Source organism: Erigeron canadensis, chromosome 9, assembly GCF_010389155.1.
Source record: "Erigeron canadensis isolate Cc75 chromosome 9, C_canadensis_v1, whole genome shotgun sequence".
In the NCBI taxonomy this organism is placed as follows: domain Eukaryota; kingdom Viridiplantae; phylum Streptophyta; class Magnoliopsida; order Asterales; family Asteraceae; genus Erigeron; species Erigeron canadensis.
Genome location: NC_057769.1, coordinates 35,248,108 through 35,265,484, shown reverse-complemented (window position 1 = coordinate 35,265,484; position 17,377 = coordinate 35,248,108). Strand labels below are relative to the sequence as shown.

Sequence of the window (17,377 nt, the reverse complement as noted above, 5' to 3'; positions counted from 1 at the left end):
CAGTAGCAAATTCGATTTCGGTGTCATACAACTAGCATACAATTCGATCGTAGGGGCATACATTTATATGAATGAGTTAAAACCTACGCTAGATGCGCACTTGGAAAAGATCCAACATGACAAGGATAGGAACATGTAATTGTACCAGCTGCTGGTGGGGCGGTAGTTACTTGGAATGAAGTTGTTATAAACGTATATTTGGGTTGATTTCAATAGGTTGAAGTTTTTATTACTTGCTATGGAATAATTAGCTCTTCTTTTTTGTTCCTAAAACTTTTTGTGTTATTCTAACAATTAGGTTTTATGCCTATCATGTGACTTTTGAACTTTCTTTTGCAATGATGCATTGCTTTATAATCCTTCAGTCCTCTGTTATTCACCCAATAAGAAATATTAAAAAAATTTCAAAAATAAAATTAGAGAATTCAAACCAAACATGATTCAATTTTTCTGTTCATTTTGATTTTGGTTTCTGGTTCATGTTTAAGAAATTCCCAAACCAAGAACCATGGGAACCCAAAAAACAAACTAACAAATACGGCTCATAGCATTGACTATTGAGTGGTTGAAAAGGTGGCTTAACCAAACAGTATGTAAATTTTAATGATCAAAAACATTTGTGTCAAACAAATATATTACTAGCCTACAGGAAAGGTATTCGAATATTTGAAAACTATAACTGATTCATAGTTTCATATCCTGGAGAGTCTAGTTGAAGGTACAACACACCTGAGATTGATAAGCTATGTCAAAATCAAGCAACCAAAATAACAATTTGATAAACTCAGAACAAATTGTCTTAAGGGCTTACATAGTTACATTTGCAAATAAGCGGTGGCATAGTCTCTAACTCCAATCACAATATTTATGCCAGCATTTGCAATCATCTGTTCTATCATTATACAAGCCTGGAGAAGTGAGTGGAAACAAAAGATAGAAGAAGCCAACCGCCCCCACAATGAATGCCAAACTAACCATCCCTGAAATTTCCGGTCAAAGAAAACTTTTAAGGACATGATCTGATAGGAAGAACAATTGACCTTTCTAATACTGGTCTGTGGGTGCTACTGCTAAATGTCGCTAATCAGGCCATTAAAAAGCAATTCCTAGTTGTTGACATGAACCACTGTTTACCCAGAATTTGCAACTTTTTTTTTATAAACTAACTAGTGTGTCAATCATGATTTTTATAGAAGTGAAAGTATTTCAATAATGATTCAAACTTTAAAATGAGATAAGAGAGTAGGAGGTAATACACTTAGGGGAACTTTTCAAATCAACCAGCCTGTTTGACTTACTATTATTATTATTATATTAAATTGATATATTATATATATAAGAAGAAGCACGACCTGTTTCATATAAAAGAACATGGGTTGAATTAGATACCTTTGGCTATTGAGTTTATAAAAAACTTGTTTCATTACCTGTCCTCCGTGAAAAGAATGTAGGAAGGCCCATGAAATTGCAAAACATATGTGACATGAGTGGTGCCGCTATATGTCCTGCAATTGACAAGTGATAGATGAATGATGGATACTAACTGAAACTGTGAACATATTCATGGAAACCAATTTCCATTTGACTTATGGACATGTATCCAAGTTTCACAAAACTGAACATACTTTGTCATGATGACAAAAATAGCTACTCACAGCAACATTTTAGTCTTTAGGTGCACCCATGATTGACTAGCCATCAGCTACCCATCACAAAGCCTCCATTTTAGGGACTAAACATGGTACAAGTTTCAAAGTACAGACTATCCATGTAAACTTAGGTTTGAAAACTGAAACTTCAGACAAATAACAGGACCCATTTGTGTGATTTACTCTTACATGTAATAAATCAAGCCACATTGTAAAGTTTAAGGTATATAAGCATGTGGTGATCAAGAACTGTAATTATCTACCCACCAGTACGGATGAAGAGAAACGATGCATATGACCCAAATATCACAGTGTATCCAAGCTGAAAACCTGAACAATAGTACATAAAAATTTGTAGATCATTAGTGGCACGCGTTTTCAAACATGTGAAGAACATAAGACAATGCCTACCAACAAACTAGGGAGTTTTTTTTTTGTGTGTGTGTGTGTGTTTGGGGGGGGGGGGGGGGGGGGGGGGGGGGTTAAAGCACTACCTACCTACAACCATTGAAGCTTTAAGCAAGCTGATTTCTTGCTGCAGGTAGAACTCCAATAAATGGTTTAAGTGAGCTGCAAGAAAAAGTTTGTAAAGGACACTCATCAGGAAATAATTAAATTTAACTGAGATGAAAAGGAACCTAGATAAAACCAAATACAACAACCGTATCCAATGCCATGAGCGAGGTATATGGCAAGGTGAGATGTAAACAGTCGTACACTGCTTCCACAAGGACCTCCGGGCCAAAGCGTGTGAAAGTAAATAAATTATATGTGTGTGTGTATGTGAGAGGGGGTTGTTGCATTAAAAGAATACCAAATATGCTAAAAAATATATATGTAACTTACCTAGGCTAAAGAAAACAGGAGACAGAAGCACAACTGTATATGGCATAAATCCTCCACATAGAAGCAAAGGTATCATACAAGCTCTGAAAACCAACTCTTCTGTAAGGGGGGCCTGGGAATAAATTGTATTATTAGTAAAACCAACATTAGAGCACAGCTTCGACTAATTTACATTGAGCCTGGTTGATTTGGGTTACGTTATATCCTAAATGGGATGGGTCAAATGGTATAAAGTCAAGTAAAGTGTATTTTAAAGGCATACAACCTCCTAAATCGCTTTAATCAAACATTTAAATTGGTAATACGATAGTAATAAATTTCTTGCCATCACATGTTGCATTAATTATTGTATATGAAATTGAAAAGAAGACAAGCGTTTGCAGGCCAACCCAAATCCAACCCTGCACTAACTTTACGCTTTCAACCCGAGCCCAATTGTATATACGAATGTTCTCTTGAAAGCTACAGCATTTACGACAACATATAAACTAGATATTATATCAAAACATAGACAAGTTCCAGCATTTACAAAGACCATAGAGTTATTTACTTTTTTCCCATATCCAAGAACGTAATATAGGTAAATATAAGCATTTAGACCTTTGATATAAATGACATAACAAACTTACCACAAGATATATTCTCCATGCTGGAATATTGTCAACAAATGATAGCATCCAGTTAATGAGCTCACGAAGAACACTCTGTAAGCCATCAAGCGACAGATCTATCTGATGATCCTGTTGCTCGGCCCATAAGCTCCACAATGACAAGATTTTTAGTAAAAATGACCCGGCATACATTAGAGAAGTCAGGAAAAGAGGGAAGACCACAGCTTGCCACTGTTTCATACATAAAATTCCGTTACTCACCCGTTATAATCTGCAAATCATGAAAAATTACATAAATGGTTGAAAACCTATTTTATCCATATTGAATGCACTCAGTTACTCAGTTACAAACATATTGAAACTTACTGCATGGTGTAGATGAATACCATAAGCGCTAAACATGTCTGACACCTCCCAGCTCTTAATCTGGAACAATGAGGAAAAACTTAGTAACACGTCCGCCAGCAAACATTGAAAAAAGGAACTGAGAACAACAGAATTTCAGGTATCATCACATGATCTAAACTTATCCTTAATCAATATCACTGAAGCATTAATGCATAAAGTAGAGTATTTAAAGGACTAAAGAAGCCCTTAACGAAGAAATAAACTAACTAATTAGAACACGTCTGCAGTACATAATCTACGTCCCCAGTGTTACATCACCTGATTGAGCATTTGACATTCTAAATCAACTTGTTTTGAAGTAATCTGTTGTGACTCCAATTGGAATAGTATAATGGGTAATGCTTAGGATCCAGTGAGATCTAAACTATTTGTGAAAAACGAACTGACTCACGGAGTTTGTAACTTTGAATTACAACTTTACATACTATAGCGGATCAATGTATCCAATTCACTAATCAGTCCGTTTCTTCTGTGTACCTAATATCTCATCGTCATCGATCCTAAGTTGTAAGAGTAAAACCAGGTTGTTTGTCAAAAGCATAAAAAAATGGTTATTGGGCTACCTATTAGATTTAAAAAAAAGTACATACCCAAAATCTGAATTGACCATCATTTGTCGTAAAGTTTGAACATTTTAAAAATCCCTGATAGCATTTGTAATGTGTGTCATTTTTCTTACATATATCGAAACAACTATTGTTTTGTTGCCACAAAAAAAAAGTAGTCTGCTTTGAAACTCAATCTTTCTAGTAAATAATACAGATCAACATTTGCATATAATATCAAAGACTCTTTATCATGAAAACCACATTATCAACTCAACCATGGAAATGGAAAACTCAACGAAAAGATCACTAATCAACGTCTTATGCAAAAATCTATCCTTCTTGGAGTCATTGTACTTATTTCCATGATACATTTATCTAAACTTCAAAAAAGATATTTTGTAACTAGTTAATTCAACATTATTAGGCATGTTTAGTTTAGCTTGTTTTGTAGACTTATAATCTTATGAACTTCCAACAAGCCAAAAAGCTCTATTTTTCCAGCTTAAAACTAAATAAGCAGTTTTTAGATCCTTATCTAAATTAAATAGACACACACTTCATATTCCTAAGAATATATATATATTGCCATATGTGTATGTATTAACTTAGAATTCAAGACAGAAAATGAAGACTTACAGGAAGAATAAAAGCACAAGCAATAAGAGAAACGACGGTTGAGATTCCGGCACAAACGAACCGTCGGATCATGAAGCTTTTATAGGATGACGGCGGCGGTAGACGGAGGATTAACGTCGGGGTGTGAAGTATTCCGACGTATATTATAGTCATGCCGGCACACGCCGCGAGTGCTACCGGTACCGGAACGCCGCTGCCGCTGCCGGCGCCGGTGAGTTCCATTGTTGTTGATGGAATCAATTGGTTCTCCAGATCTTATCACGAGGATGATGTTTTTTTATAATTTTATTCTTTCTTTTTTTTTACTTCAAAGTGTTTGACTGACCGAAATTGGTTGGTTTTCAAGTTCTAGTTTTTTACTTATCGATTGCCGGGTAACATTTTCAAAAATATGTATCCGATTATTTCAAATACACATATTAATCTTTCATAACTTTTTAAAGGCATTTAACTTAAGTATTATTGTAAGTATTTAAGATTATAAGTTATTCCTTGTCAAAAAAAAAAAAAAATGTGAATGAGTTTAGGTTTTAACGAGTTACTTGATATTGATTTTGTTTACATCATCTTCGAGTAGGAAAATATTTGTCGTCCTACAAAAATAATCGTTTAGCTAGTTTCACAACTTGAGCTAAAACCTTACTTTATGGGACATTTAAATAGTTATTTTGAGTAGAATGAGTTATTCCATCTTAATGAGCCAAACACGGTTAGTTTATGATAACTGAGTGTGTCTTTGAGTTCAAAAATAAAGTTAATTACGATCATGAAATGAGATTATTTGAGTTGGATGTTGAGCTATTAAACTAAAATCCAACTCGAACTCATAAACATGTGGGTTAGCTCTAATTTAATTAATCAAAGTTTTTCATATAACATATAAGAGCATTGAGGTCAAACAATAATTAGCGTTTAAGTTTGTGTTAGAAAAAAAAAGGTTATTCGACCTAGTCGAGTAACTAATAAACAAACTATACTATCTGGCTTAATTCAACTTGCTTAGAGTTACACCCCAAGCATTATTTTTTAGACCTTTAGGTGCGAATATTGTTTTTCTCTTACAATAGACACATTATTTTTTTTCTCTTGTCATGTATTTAAAATTAAAAAGAAAAGCCAAAAAACATTTTGCTAATTTCCATCTCAATCGACGTGTGAATGTTGCGGGCTTTGAAGTTTGAAACAATGTAATTCCATCGTGAGTGTGCAAAGTTCCAAAACGGCAAAATTGCGCCGAATGATTATGAATGCAAACTAGTACTCTAAGAATTGTTTTAGTTTATTCACATATTTTTAAAATGAAAGTATACGAGACCAAAAGATTTTGGTTCCAGCAGGATGTGCGGTGAAACATTTGTGTGTGGATGAGTTGCATTTTTAAGAAATTCAATATGAATTATATTTATTTGTTTTAGGTTTTAAAAATATTAAATCGACTAAATGAAACTTAATACGTATCAAAAACATATATTGTATATTAACTAAACAATATCATTTTAATTATCTAATCTTGATTTAATACTTAATTAGTTTAAGTAAAGAAAACCATAAACGTAAGCAATGTGTTCCATTACAATGAGAAGATAAAAAAGCTCCATTGAATATGAAGTGGTAGGAATTTCCAACAAATCCCACACTAAAAAAACCATACAACAAATCCCTTACATAAAAGTCTAAACATAACGTGTACTCTCATAATAATGTTCACATGTGGTCTTTGAGGCACTTTTTCTATGATTAGCAACACTTTTTAAAAGTATATCGAAAACGGAAGAGATTCGTTGTAACGAAACATGGTCCCTATTATTTATTGGGATTAGTTTCTACGAATGTAAGAAACTTTGAACGAATGTTTATTGTAGGTCATAACTAAAGTTGTGTGTATTGTATGTAAACAACTTTGAAATAATGTTTATTGTATGTAAGAATTTCGTTTCAACCGATTAAAATCTGACAAGTGACACCTGTATATGGTTGCCACGTATGTTTTCTTACATACAATAAGCATTTTTTCAAGTTGCTTACATACAATACACATAACTTTAGTTTTTTCCCACTATAGACATTCGGTCAAAGATAGTTACATTTCAGGAAACTAATCCCTTATTTATTTGATTTTGTTATTACTCCCCCTTGTCACATTCGCAAGGATTCAAGTTGTCAAACCTTCTGGTAAAAAGTTATGACTTCCAATTTTGCATCCCTTCCAAATTCCACCAATCAAATACCTCTAACTCAATTTTCCTTTTCAACCCTCACAACCATTACTCCCAAATATTTTTAATGGCATTCATGACTTTTCCATCCCTCCCAAAAAAATTTTTTCTTTTTCATTTAATTTAATCAAACATTAAATAAAAACTTAAAAATTCATTAAAATTAAAACAAAACATTACATAAACATAAATTAAAAAGTACATAAATTTTTATTCTAAATTTCTAAAATGAAGACAACTAAATCAAACTCGCGACTGATGGTGGCTGCATCGCTGGATCGTCAAGGAATGATAAATCTAAAGTCGATACATGCGCCGTGGGATCGTATCGGAGCCGATGATGCATGTTCTCGTCCGTTATCTTCCGGTTTGCTTCTGGGTTATAAACTCTTGGCACCGGTGGATCCATAATATGAACCGGTGATATCGCCCGCCTGTTGTCTTTGATGATCATGTTGTGTAGTATAGTACACGTAGCGACGACTTTTTTGATCTTCTTCTTTGTCCATAGCTGGAGGGGACGGTCCAAGATCTTCCATTTTTCCTTAAGAACACCAAACGCTCGTTCAACATCATTGCTTGCAGCCTCTTGTAGTCTTTTAAATTTCTTTTCATATTGTCCCACTAGATGAGGATAAGCTTTAACAAACGCAACCCACCTAAGATAGATTCCATCGGTAAGGTAGTAACTGCGCTTGTAATCATGTCCGTTTACGCTAAATGAACTATCTGGCACGGATCCATTACGCTCGTTTTGAAACAACGACGACTGCTGCAAAACATTGACATCGTTGTTCGATCCAGGGGGACCGAAAAACGAATGCCAAATCCACAAGTCATAAGAAGCAACACATTCAATCATAATAGTAGGTACCTTGTGATCACCCCTCGTGTATTGCCCCTTTAAGTGTCTAGGGCACATCCTCCATTTGATGTGTGTACAATCAAGACTACCAAGCATTCCTGGAATGTGGTGTCTTTCTTCATGAGCTTGTGTGATGAGAGCAATGTCATGAGATGTCGGCCTACGTAAGAACTACTTTTGATACAAATTAACGACCGCATCACAAAAGTACTCCATGGTTTCGCGTCCCGTTCTAGCAACCATACATAAATACTCGTCATACGCGTCTGAAGGTTCACCCGTAGACAGTTGCTTGATCGCCGATGTGCACTTTTGAAGAGCGCTACAACTTTTTTTACTCCGTGCGTCGTACCCCTCTTGAAAGTAGCTAAAGTTAGCTTCAATATCACCAACAATCTTCAAAAACAACCTTTTGCTCATGTGAAAACGATGACGAAATAATGGTTCGTCAAACTTTGAGTCTTCAACGAAGTAGTCACGCATTAGTATCGCGTGAGCTTCTTCCCGGTCTCAATCAATATACCTACGAGTGTCGGTAGAGGTGCCGGTATCTTCAAGCTCGGCGTACACTTGATTAATAAACTGAAAAGTACTCCCCGTAGACGAATCGTCTAACTCCGGTGGAACACAAAATGAAGAAGATGAGGAAGAGGAATCCATTTTTTAGTAATGTGGTGTTTCTTTTGGTGGAAGTGTGAAGATATGTTTTTGTTTGGTGTTTTTTTTTGTTAAAAAAGAAGAGTATTTATAGATAAATAGGTAGGGAAATTTTATATATTTTTTTAATTAACTTCAAACGGTCACTTTAAGGTGGACCCCACCCCTCATACGCTCCTCCCAACAGTCGAAATTGAACATCCCTCGCCGGGCTTTAATGCCGCTCCACTCCATGTCGCTGCCATGCCATGGGGATGGCGCCGGTGTTCCCTCGGCGGCATGGCATGCCGTTACCCATGCCATCTACCACTCCCTTCCCCTATCACAAGTTATATCATATTATCGATTATTAAGAGTTAAATCGATTTTATATGAAAAAAGTGGTAAATATGTAAATTTTTAACTTAAGCAATACACAAGAAATAACTTAAAAGTAACTTTTTTTTTTCTAATAATATTGCACATCATTTATTTGTAAACATAACTATGATTTTAAATGTTTTCAATATAATTTTATGAACCTGTTTATAATCTAAACATACTTTTAAGTTTTTATTAAACAAAGAAACTCAAATACATGGTACACGTAAAAAGTTTATTTGAAAATTACTTTTTTTTTTACTTAGTTAATAAATAAACTAATTGTTAAGTTACAAAAACTTGAGAGAACCCCTATTCATAAATTTTAGCGTATAAATTAGCTTATATGTCTACTTCTATCTTTTTTAACACATTTTTGAAAGTATTTATTAACAATATATATCTGGCTATTGCATAACGATGGGCATATTTGGAAAAGAGAGGTTTAAAAATAGTTTGCTAACTTTAATTAGTAAAACTGTAAAAGAAGATGTTTTTATTTTTTAACACATTAACAAAATTATGTAATATCATTAGATTATAAGCATAATTCAAGGAGAAAAAGCCACCGAATTAACCTAAGACATGTGAAAAAGAACAGACATATATCTACTGGTTGAAGAAATAAAGTAAAATTATACCAGAAACATCCACTCAGTTTCAATTTTAATTTCCACAATAGTAATAGTAATATGAACACTTATAAGGATTAGTTTCGTTGAATGTAAAAATCTTTGAATGAATGTTTATAGTAGGAAATAACTAAAGCTTTGTGTATTGTATGTAAACAACTTTGAAATAATGTTTATTGTATGTAAGAATTTCGGTTCAACCAATTACAATCTGACAAGTGACACCTGTATATGGTTGTCACGTATGTTTTCTTACATACAATAAACATTTTTTCAAGTTGCTTACATACAATACACATAACTTTAATTTTTTTTTACTATAGACATTCGGTCAAAGATAGATACATTTCATTAAACTAATCCTTGACCACTTATAAATATAAGGGATAAGTATCATGGAATGTAAAAAACTTTGGACGAATGTCTATAGTAGAAAATAACTAAAGTTTTGTATATTGTATGTAAACAATTTTAAAAAATATTTATTGTATGTAAGAAAACATACGTGACAATCATATAGAGGTGCCACTTCTTTGATTTTAATTGGTTGAATATATTTTCTTACATACAATAAACATTATTTTCGAGTTATTTACATACAATACACACAACTTTAGTTATTTCCTACTATAGACATTCGTTCAAAGTTTGTTACAGTACTCACCCTAGATATAAATGAAGTACATTTTTCAAAGAGTTACTATTCTGTTCAAGAAATTAGAATGGCAATAGTATCAGCAGCATCAGCAAGATCACACACCAGGAAAAAACCCAAATCAAATTCTTCTTCTTTTTTCCCTTCAGGTACACTTATCTATTTTCCAATCTTATTCTTTTCTTTATATATAATTTATTTAAGAATTTTGTTGCCAACTTTAATAAACAATTAAGATTCAAATTTTTGGTTGGTTAGTCAAACATAAACTTTAGATTTTAGTTGACTGTTTTGGTTTGGTCAGTAGCTGTGCAGCTTGATTGAGGTCTCTTAATTTAGCACATATTAAACATACGACAATATATATAAATTATAATCAAAATTTTATTCTGTAATAATTTGGATGTTATATATGGATAATAAGGATGTTTCATATGACTTTAAAAGGATGAGTGTGTTTTTGGTTACGAGTAATGTTTTAATGAAAAGTATCTTGGTAGGGAGGTTTGTTTGGTCTTGTTAAACTTTCCGCGGTCTGGATTTGAGCTTATTTTACATAGGTTAGTGTTTTTTGATGTATTCAACTTTAGCTGAAATTTAATGTATGTATCTATGTTACTTAATAACTTATGTCGTCTGTATCGAACTTTCAGTTATTGCTATTGTATGTATTTAACTTCTAATGACTTGTAACGGATGACATATCACTACTATTATGAGGCAACTTATATGGCTGTCACATGAGCAAAATATATGGGTTATCTAGTGATTTAGTCCCGAGTATATACATTTGCATGTTTTTTTGTAGTAGGATATGTTAGAATATGAACACATAAAACATACAAGATCACGAATAAGCGCAACGGAAGAAATCGAAACATATATGTAATCACATTAATTAACAAAGAGAGAATTGGGACGTGTACCTTATATGCAAAGATCCAATAAGAAAATAATAATAAGATTATTATTAATGCTTAGGGTTTAAAGCAAAACCCCTCCACGATCGCACACTAGACACCTCGAATAATGTATGCTAGTACCCCGATCACGAACCTAAACAACCCTTTGTTTAACCCTAAACTTAAAAAGTCGAAAACCCCTTAGAGGAGGGAGTAGTCGACCGAACCAAAGAAAAGGATAGAAAGAGGAGAGAATTACTTTGTAATTGTGTGTGAAAAAACCTTAAGCTTAACCCTCTATTTATAGGACAATATTAGGTTAACCTTTACTTGGAAATTAAGCAAACATCAAGGCTTTGGAAAGCCTTGATGAGCCGTCCCATGTCATGGACTTAGGTCCAAGTCCACTTTCCAATTTTCACACTTTAATCCTCTTTTTTAATCAATTAAATATAATTAATCCTTTAATTATGTTTAATTAATTATTTCGTGATCAAACTAATTAATATATTACTTTAATATATCAATTGTTATTATCGAGTTACCGTGTCATTTCGTGTTATCCCGTAGGCTTAGATTATTCCCGGAAATACGACTTATAATAATATGATCCTAAGCCAACAGGATACATGTACAATAGATTTCACAATAACTAAAAAGCTATGTGAGTGTTTCGGTGTGCAACTAAGCTATCGATTCATTTGAGTGTTTCGGTGTGCAATTAAGCTATCAATTCCAGTGATTGCTGATTTTAATTTTGATTTTATGATTATACGGGCGTAAATTGCAATCTCAAAGGAGCAATGACTGCTTGGAATTCTCAAAAGGAAGTCATGAGTTCGAATTATGTCAGTGAATGTTCTTTGGGGTGACCCGCCCAACCTAAAAACTGATAATTTGGATGTCTGGTTGTTTGCCCAGTTCCACTGGGTTGGAAGGTATATATGTAGCCCAGAGTCAATCATAGGTGGCTTAGAGCCTCAGACGGGAGTTCCCTGATTATTATTATTGATATAAGTTACGAGTATAGAATATGATGGGTACCCCCTACCTTTAATCTACTGATCATGATCATGTGCCTCGAATTATCTAATACATGATAGTCAATTCCAAAATGCTTCTAATGGACCATGTTTACAAGTCTTGATATTTATTCATTATGTTGCATTTATAACATTTCAGGGATTTTCTTCAAATTTCTACTCGTCTTCATTGTCGGATTTTTCGCATGGGCTTATCAAGCAGCTTGTCCACCTGCTCCCAAGAAAGTTGGACCTCCAGATGGACTTCCCATTACAGCACCTAGAATCAAGCTTCGTGACGGAAGACATTTGTCCTACACGGAATATGGTGTACCAAAAGAGTCGGCAAAATACAAAATAGTTTTTGCTCATGGTTTTGACTCTGTCAAGTATTATGCTGTTATTGCCACATCAGCCTCCCCAGTATGTTTTTGTTTCTTTTCTGTTTTTTGCTTGCCGTTCTTATTTTCGGTGAGAGAGTTGACTGAAAAATTGGTAACTTTCACAGGCTCTACTTGAAGATTTGGGGATATATATTGTTTCATTTGATCGACCGGGTTATGGAGAGAGTGATCCAGATCCTAAACGAACTCTGAAGAGTTTGGCCTTAGATACAGAAGAACTTGCTGATCAGCTGGGACTTGGATCCAAATTCTATGTAGCAGGCTTTTCAATGGGCGGTCAAGTGATTTGGTCTTATTTGAAGTACATTCCTCACAGGTATGTATGGAGGTTAACACTCTCGTGTATCACGTTCTTTTCGCATGCATAAAATCAGATTGTTTCCTTGACGCATTTACTTATGAATCGGTTGCTTCGGGCTATGTTTTATCTTTAACAGGTAAAGGGGGAGAATGAAAAGAACAGAGTTACTTGACTAGTCATATTCTTAATGAAATATCAAATATTTACCCCAATTCATCCTCTACCCCTCCCCCTACTCCTGATTTATAACCTTCACTTGCTATCTGCCTATCTGATCACATAAATTACTTATTTAAGGCACTGCTATAATTTCCAACTATCAAAATTCAATTACTTATATGTTAGTTGATAATCTTAATTTCACAATATTTACATAGAAACTCTTAAGGCGGGAAAATCCGAAATTAAGGCCCCAAATGATGGAATTTGAGTGTGAAGTGCCGCCAAAAAACATTAAGCTGAATGATGAGACCTCCAATTATGTTTGGATTCTTATCATTTTGTAATTTGACTTACATTTATATCGATCTGATTATAGTTGTAATATAACAGGCTAGCAGGAGCAACTCTTATAGCTCCAGTGGTTAACTATTGGTGGCCTAACTTGCCAGCAAACTTATCGCAACTTGAGTTTTCAAAGCAGTTTGTTCAAGATCAATGGAGCTTTCGGGTTGCTCACTACTTTCCATCACTGACCTACTGGTGGAACACCCAGAAATGGTTTCCTTCTCTCTCTGTTATTGCTCGCAGCCCTGATGTTCGTTCGCGCCAAGATGTAGAACTTGTGCCAAAGTTTACTGCTGGCAGAGAGTCTGTTCAGGTACTTATTTGTGTGAACTAATGATGTATGGTCACTAATGTCAAAGCTCAAAGGGGCAGTTTGTACATAGAGGCAGTACTTTCAGCCAGTTATAAGATGGGTTGAATAGGTTTAAATGGATAGAAAGTTGCCCTGAAGTAATTTTTTTGATGCATACAACCTCCTTCTAAATCTTTAGTTTGTAAACCAGATTATTATCGCGATAACATTGTATTATCAAAATCAAGGAATCAAAATATTTGCAAAAGTATAAAAAAAAAAGGACAAACAAGTGTTGAGGGTCATTCCAAACCGGGCCTGCCCATTTTTTCCCTGCTTCAACTTAAACTCGTTCAGAGCCTGGTGGACCCCCTTCTTTTGAGAGAATTATGTCTGTGCCGTGTGTACATTTCGAAAGTGATAGCGTGTAAATGTGAATTCCAAATCTAGAGTTTAGGTCATGTAATGTTGCTTCTGTTTATCTAATTATATATAGGAGACAATCTATTAGTTTACTTTTAAGAGGAAAAGGTAGGCCTAATGTTACTCTTTTCGTGTGTTATAAAGGGACAAGTGAGACAACAAGGAGAATATGAATCCATCCACCGTGACTACAATATTGGATTCGGTACATGGGAGTTTGATCCAATGGAAATTGAGAATCCGTTTCCAAACAGCGAAGGATCTGTTCATGTATGGCAGGGCGATGAAGATAAACTTGTTCCTGTAACACTGCAACGCTATATAGCCCAACAGCTTCCATGGATTCACTATCACGAGCTGAAGGGTGCTGGCCACATGTTCCCTTATGCTGATGGGATCAGTGACGCCATCCTAAAAGCGCTTTTACTTGGTGAAAAATAGTCTAAATCATTCTTATTGGGCTTGATTTGTAGCTGTGTAACTCTTAAAAACCTTTTTCGTGATTATTCTTTAACAAACTATTAGTTGTTTGTAACATTATAGTTCTTATATCATGGGTCTTATGTTATCTGCTTTGAGTAACATGCTATTGTGAAAGAACTGATAGACCTTCTAACATCATTAACCTTGTATCCTTTGCTTGGCAAATGGAGAAAATTTCCTAAATACACTATCCGTTTTTTACTATATATCATTTCCAGCTTGAAGTTCTCTGCCAATTATCATAACTTGTCAGTCTAAAATGGTAAGGGTATTCTTTCGAGTCAGCCAAATTAGCGTATGAACGCAACATGATGCTGTGAACATGTATGAAACACTTAACACGAGCAGTATAAGTTAGACCCAAATAGGCTCTCTTTAAACTTCATATGCCACCTTGCTACGTAGGAAGTGAAGACGTCCATGTGACGCCTAATGCATTCACGGCCACTTTCAGGTTAGTTGCTTTACCGGAAGCCCGAAGGAGTCCCATAACAGCTACAATATTAGCACATTATAGTTTGATTGTATAATGTGAAGTGTAGATTTGGTCCATCGACATATCGAATTGTTTTAAGATCACTTGTTTCTCAACTTCCTAAATTTACTAACAAAACCAATGACTCTCCCATAACTACAATAGACATCTTCATCCATTTCATATATGAACACGCCAACCCGAACAAGTTGTTTAGGGAGTTGTGAGGTCTAGATTTACCTTTTTTTAACCAATTGTGTGGTCCTAAATATTGTTGCAATTTATATAAAAACTTGGATCAATTAATTTCCCCATTATTTTTGCAATTTACAACCACAAAAGAGGAAAAGGTAAGTGCCGTTGAAGGCTGCGCCAGTAGTTGAGAAACAATTATCACTTATAGCACTTACAACACATGTTTAGGTGGTTTTGCGCATCGGTTCAATTAAGAAAACAAGCCGTTTGGCTTTTGTTTTTGTTACTAGCGATAGATGGATAGAGCTTCGACAGTTGCTGTTCAAATTCGAGCTCTAAAGTGAATACTAGTAATACTGAAAAGTATCAAGTATACAAGCTCCGTCTTTAGGCTACTTCCCTTGTTTCAAAATATACTATCGATTACTTGAAAGCATAAATCAAGTGTATGTGTCAACAATTAGGGTTCACAACACTTGACCTGATAAGTAAGGTTAGGTTTAGGATTCTGACTACTAGACCGTCCATCCGATCATTTCCCTTCCCCGAGTGAAGGAACCAAAACCATCCACAGGAAAACAAAAAACTACCATATTGAGAAAACATCCCAGATCCAACATGAAACCACAAACAAATCATATATATAGCAAGGTTTTAAATGAAAAATAAAAACACATGACGTCTTAAGTGCCTGGTAATATAGATAGATAAAATGATAATGATACTAATTACTAATAATAACTACATGCATGCATTAGCTAGCTAAGACCAAATTGGATCAATCCAAGCGTGAGGGTTTGTATGATATTCAGTTTCGAAGAAATCCCCAAAGCTTGCTTCAATATTTCTGCCATCAAATGTGTGAAATCTACACGTTTCGAGTGAATAGAACACTATCTTCTTGGAATGCAATATAGGGAAGTAGATCTTGTTTCCCATTTCTGGTGTTCTCGCTTCAACACAAAGACATGTTGTCCCGCAAATATAAACCGAGTGATTTCCTAAACCATCCATTTTCAGCCATTCCCTTCTAGTATCGTCGACATAACTAAATACCTTGATGGACTCTCCAAACACACCCACAACGACCTGAATAAGATGTTGATCACATTTCTTCTAGGAAGCGTTTAACAGGAGTACTTGTGGAACCACTTTCAGGGGCTTCGGCAATAAGGACCTCCCAAGATGGATCATGACTTACCAAATTATTAAGGACATGGATTCCTCCAGCGTCACTCAAGGCATAATAATCTCCATCGTGGAATGTGGGAAAACGGAAATAATGTGGATTAGCATGTAGATTTTCTCTAAAAAGTTCAGACCAATATTTTTCTTCCTTCCAGTACCAACCTGCAGGGTGGATGTAGACATCATATCTGCCTGATTTCAAAAAGCCAAGAACATAGCAATCGAGGGAAGTAGGTGGCGCTGAGAAACAGTAGCTGTCTAAACGCAACTCTGGACGTGGAAGCTCACGGACCTCATTTGTGAACGGGTTATAAAACACCATCGGCCCATCAATTCTATGCATGAGCAACCAACCAAACCTGCAATAGCATATCTGATAATCGATCAATTCTTCAGGTGTTTTAAGGAAGTACTTGTCACCCGACATTGGATCTGTAAAAGTAATAATTCCTTGATGTTTGTCAAACACCAGCAACCATGGTGAAGGCAATGAATATGTCCGTAACCTCCTTACAAATGTTTCGTCGCACGGTGCTGCTGAACGACAATATTTGCTTGCCGCACGGAAGTTCAGGTAATCGACACCAACACAGAGTTCCACAAGATAGAAAGACAGTTTTAGATTTGACACTATAAGAGTATATCTCTTGGCCAAGAATATGTATATAACCACCACCCAACTCTGACGCGATTCCGGGGCTATAAATCAGAAATTCATTACTAACAAATATATCCCCTGTAAGGTCTTTCATTACCTCCCACATCATATTGGTCAGATCCAGTTTAGACAAAAACACATCACCAACTGTTTTCCTGTTTTCGTCTTCAAAACCTGTTTCAATGTAGAACAATTCTGTAGGAGATCCTTTCATATAAACATCTACCGTCCTGCAACTATTGAAGGAAGGGCATCTCAAGAAGCAAGAATCGGGCACTTTTACAACTGGCAACAGAGTTACTACGTCTTCGTTGTCTTTACCAACAATGTCAACCTGTATGACAAAACGATAATAATCCCCCAAAGTTAACGCATATACTTTACCATTGCAACAAGTCGGATTTTTTAAGAAAGCATCTTCTTTTAGGCAACCATCGTCCTCTG

General features: G+C 35.1%; 5 protein-coding genes across 7 annotated transcripts; 1 reads left to right on the top strand and 4 right to left on the bottom strand.

Annotated features, from left to right (window-relative positions):
- Positions 1–578: 578 nt before the first annotated feature.
- LOC122581758 (CAAX prenyl protease 2) lies at positions 579–5,011 on the bottom strand. Of its 3 annotated transcripts, none has more exons than XM_043754030.1 (9): positions 4,699–5,011; positions 3,473–3,532; positions 3,125–3,337; positions 2,496–2,607; positions 2,148–2,219; positions 1,917–1,979; positions 1,428–1,505; positions 812–980; positions 579–729 (listed from the first exon to the last, which is right to left on the bottom strand). In XM_043754030.1, exons 1-8 carry the CDS (start codon positions 4,918–4,920, stop codon positions 847–849), a joined length of 954 nt encoding a protein of 317 aa, XP_043609965.1. In that variant the 5' UTR covers positions 4,921–5,011; the 3' UTR covers positions 579–729; positions 812–846. The 3 variants fall into 3 exon arrangements, with proteins under 3 accessions (XP_043609965.1, XP_043609966.1, XP_043609964.1); XM_043754031.1 differs by having other exon boundaries at positions 820–980; XM_043754029.1 differs by having other exon boundaries at positions 579–980.
- Positions 5,012–7,152: 2,141 nt separating this feature from the next.
- On the bottom strand, positions 7,153–7,776 carry LOC122583694. The gene has a single exon (XM_043756073.1). The coding sequence runs from the start codon at positions 7,774–7,776 to the stop codon at positions 7,153–7,155; it is 624 nt and encodes a 207-aa protein (XP_043612008.1).
- Positions 7,777–7,950: 174 nt separating this feature from the next.
- LOC122583693 lies at positions 7,951–8,262 on the bottom strand. Its single transcript, XM_043756071.1, has one exon. It carries the CDS (start codon positions 8,260–8,262, stop codon positions 7,951–7,953), a length of 312 nt encoding a protein of 103 aa, XP_043612006.1.
- A 1,884-nt stretch (positions 8,263–10,146) lies between these two features.
- Positions 10,147–14,502, top strand: LOC122581378. Its single transcript, XM_043753601.1, has 5 exons — positions 10,147–10,232; positions 12,168–12,430; positions 12,516–12,727; positions 13,265–13,532; positions 14,079–14,502. The coding sequence occupies exons 1-5, from the start codon at positions 10,151–10,153 to the stop codon at positions 14,373–14,375; spliced, it is 1,122 nt and encodes a 373-aa protein (XP_043609536.1). The 5' UTR covers positions 10,147–10,150; the 3' UTR covers positions 14,376–14,502.
- A 1,690-nt stretch (positions 14,503–16,192) lies between these two features.
- On the bottom strand, positions 16,193–16,702 carry LOC122583692 (F-box protein At3g56470-like). The gene has a single exon (XM_043756070.1). It carries the CDS (start codon positions 16,700–16,702, stop codon positions 16,193–16,195), a length of 510 nt encoding a protein of 169 aa, XP_043612005.1.
- Between the last annotated feature and the right edge of the window lie 675 nt (positions 16,703–17,377).

What these genes read in the sequence shown, in the direction of transcription:
- LOC122581758 (XM_043754029.1), bottom strand. Translation starts at nt 4,920, where the DNA reads ATGGAACTCACCGGCGCCGGCAGCGGCAGCGGCGTTCCGGTACCGGTA. An exon ending in GTATTCATCTACACCATGCA is followed by an intron (nt 3,338 to 3,472) that starts GTAAGTTTCAAT and finishes TGTATGAAACAG; the next exon opens with TGGCAAGCTGTGGTCTTCCC. An exon ending in ATTCTTTTCACGGAGGACAG is followed by an intron (nt 981 to 1,427) that starts GTAATGAAACAA and finishes CGGAAATTTCAG; the next exon opens with GGATGGTTAGTTTGGCATTC.
- LOC122583692 (XM_043756070.1), bottom strand. Translation starts at nt 16,702, where the DNA reads ATGTCGGGTGACAAGTACTTCCTTAAAACACCTGAAGAATTGATCGAT.
- LOC122583694 (XM_043756073.1), bottom strand. Translation starts at nt 7,776, where the DNA reads ATGATTGAATGTGTTGCTTCTTATGACTTGTGGATTTGGCATTCGTTT.
- LOC122581378 (XM_043753601.1), top strand. Translation starts at nt 10,151, where the DNA reads ATGGCAATAGTATCAGCAGCATCAGCAAGATCACACACCAGGAAAAAA. An exon ending in TTCTTCTTTTTTCCCTTCAG is followed by an intron (nt 10,233 to 12,167) that starts GTACACTTATCT and finishes ATAACATTTCAG; the next exon opens with GGATTTTCTTCAAATTTCTA. An exon ending in TTGCCACATCAGCCTCCCCA is followed by an intron (nt 12,431 to 12,515) that starts GTATGTTTTTGT and finishes TAACTTTCACAG; the next exon opens with GCTCTACTTGAAGATTTGGG.
- LOC122583693 (XM_043756071.1), bottom strand. Translation starts at nt 8,262, where the DNA reads ATGCGTGACTACTTCGTTGAAGACTCAAAGTTTGACGAACCATTATTT.